The 2,202-nt window shown below is 57.4% G+C and overlaps 1 protein-coding gene across 1 annotated transcript; it reads right to left on the reverse strand.

Annotated features, from left to right (window-relative positions):
- Positions 1 to 3: 3 nt before the first annotated feature.
- Positions 4 to 2,115, reverse strand: LOC104525917 (oxysterol-binding protein 2; the record flags this gene model as incomplete). The annotated part of the gene is made up of 4 exons (XM_010169198.1): positions 4 to 91; positions 907 to 1,091; positions 1,503 to 1,598; positions 1,993 to 2,115. Coding segments are annotated over 4 exons (492 nt in total), but the record flags the coding sequence as incomplete, so codon positions are not given.
- Between the last annotated feature and the right edge of the window lie 87 nt (positions 2,116 to 2,202).

Below are 2,202 nucleotides of genomic sequence, written 5' to 3' on the forward strand. Positions count from 1 at the left end.
CAGCCGGCTGTCGGTGGGAGCCACTCGCTCCTCGGGCTCGTTCAGGGTGAGGGCCAGGTCAGAGAAGAAATACATGTTCTCAGCGTTCTCCCTGCGGCCGGAGAGCCCTGATCAGGATGGTGGAGGTGGTGCCAACCTTGAGCAGAGCTCCCCAGCCCTTCGTGTCCTTGTGTCTCACCCCAGCTCCACTGATGCTGCTCCTGCTACCCCAAACCTGACGTGCAGAGGTTCTTTAGGAACCTTCTAAGTGGAGATGCCAATGATGCCTCAATGGGTGACTCAGAACAGAGACCCCTCCTCTGTTGGCTCTGCACAGGGAAGCTAAAGCCAAACCTACAAACTCCAAGGGCTCCAAGCTGAGACATGAAAGACCTTCACCCAAGAGCTGTTGGATGCCCAACTGCCCAACTCAGTTGCACCAAGCGGAGGACACTTTCCATAGGAGACCACTCCAGCAGAGCATCTCCAAAGCAGGGACTGGCTGTTGGTGCTACCAAAGGTTGGAGACTGGTAGTTGGTGCTACCAAAGGTTGGAGACTGGTTTGAGAGCAGCCCCTCAAGTGTTGAGAGAGGTCTGGTCTCCAGAGGGCTAAAGCATTTAGTGGGACAGGATGACCAAGGACTCATCAGCAAGGCAAAGCTGCCAACACATCTCCCTACCGTGGTCAGCAGATTGAAAAACCTAACCAGCACCCCCAGCTGCCCAAAATCTACCTTCAAGTGTCCCCCAAAGCCACCCTTCCCTTGCAGAGGCACCTGCTCTCCCCTCCCACAGCCACCCAAGTCCTGGTCCCCTTCCCATCTCCTCAGGTCTGGGCACACAAGCCCCCTCAGGGTGACACCATTAATCCCCACCCGGATGTCACACCCCCGAGCACAGCACCCCGCGCCGAGGAGGGGACTCACGGGAGGGGGTACTTCCTCCACAGGACCTTTGGAGACAGTGTCTGGTAGACGGTTTTCTGTTTGCCCTCCGTGCTGGTGCTGCCGTGGCTGCTCTGCACTATCTTGGAGCACTCCATCTTCTCATCCCACGTGCCAGACATGACGTAGTGGGCTTTACCATCAGCGTCACTCACCACCCCTGTCACCTGGCAGAAGGAGATGGCTCTGGAGGTGTTTGGAAATGCCCAGAGGACAGGGAGAGGTGGAAGGGGGGGCAGAACACCCTCCAGGTGTCCCAACTAGAGCAGTTGGACCTGGTCCCAGGTGGAACGTGGCTCATCCTGACCATGCAGGTGGATCTCCAGCCCATCAAAACCTTTCCAGGTCTCAGTGCTGCAGCTCCAACATATGGAGAACTGAAACATGGGCTCTGCTTGGACATGGCTGGTGTCCCCCCTAGTGCTCCCTGGTGACCCACATCAGAGGTGCCAGCACAGCTCCTTGGTCCCATGCTGGGACTCATCCCTGGGACCCCATGAGCCCAGCTTAGAGATAAGAGCCAGGTCTCACCCTGCTCAAGGCTGCCAGAAGGAGCAAGGAGACAGCTGGATACGCACCTTTCGGGGGACGTCTCTGGAGAAGTAGCTGTAGGGGGTAAATTTCAGCTGGCATTTATCTTTTGACTTATGGTTAACAATCTCTATCTCACCAGACTAGAAAGACACAGAACCACAGCGAGTGAGAGACTTTGCAAGGAGACAAATCAGCTGTTAGTCATAGTTCGTGCAGATACAAATCCACACCAGCTGCAGCCGCCCCCACCAGCCCCACGGCTCGCCCACAGCCGGGTAAAACCCATCCCACGCGTGACCACCCTGCCCCATGGAGCTGCTGCCCTTGGCAAGAGCCATGAGGAGCACTAAGAGGCCTCCTCCCATCCCTGCCAGGGACAGACACCTTCCTGTCATGGTAGGGGTACGGTGAGAACACCAGGCAGCGCTGGCATAGACCCCAAGACCCCAGGAGGGCAATGCCCTTCCAGCCACCCCACCCTACCCTTCCCTGGAGCCAGGCAGGACCCATCACCTTGAACCCGCAGCCACCGACCTGGTCAATCCAGAGCTTGCCCACGATGATGTTGTGAACGGTGGAGGTGACTTTCCTCCAGACATAGTGATTCCCACTGGAGTGAAACTCGAGGTGGATGGCACCTGAGGAGAGAGGGATGACCTGAGCTCAGCAAGGGTTGATGGCCAGGAGGAGCATGGGCACAGAGGCATCCCAGCACAGAATCACACACAATCCCAGAACTGCCTG

The sequence above is a fragment of the Antrostomus carolinensis genome, unplaced genomic scaffold, assembly GCF_000700745.2.
Source record: "Antrostomus carolinensis isolate BGI_N321 unplaced genomic scaffold, ASM70074v2 scaffold46365, whole genome shotgun sequence".
NCBI classification, from domain to species: Eukaryota; Metazoa; Chordata; class Aves; order Caprimulgiformes; family Caprimulgidae; genus Antrostomus; species Antrostomus carolinensis.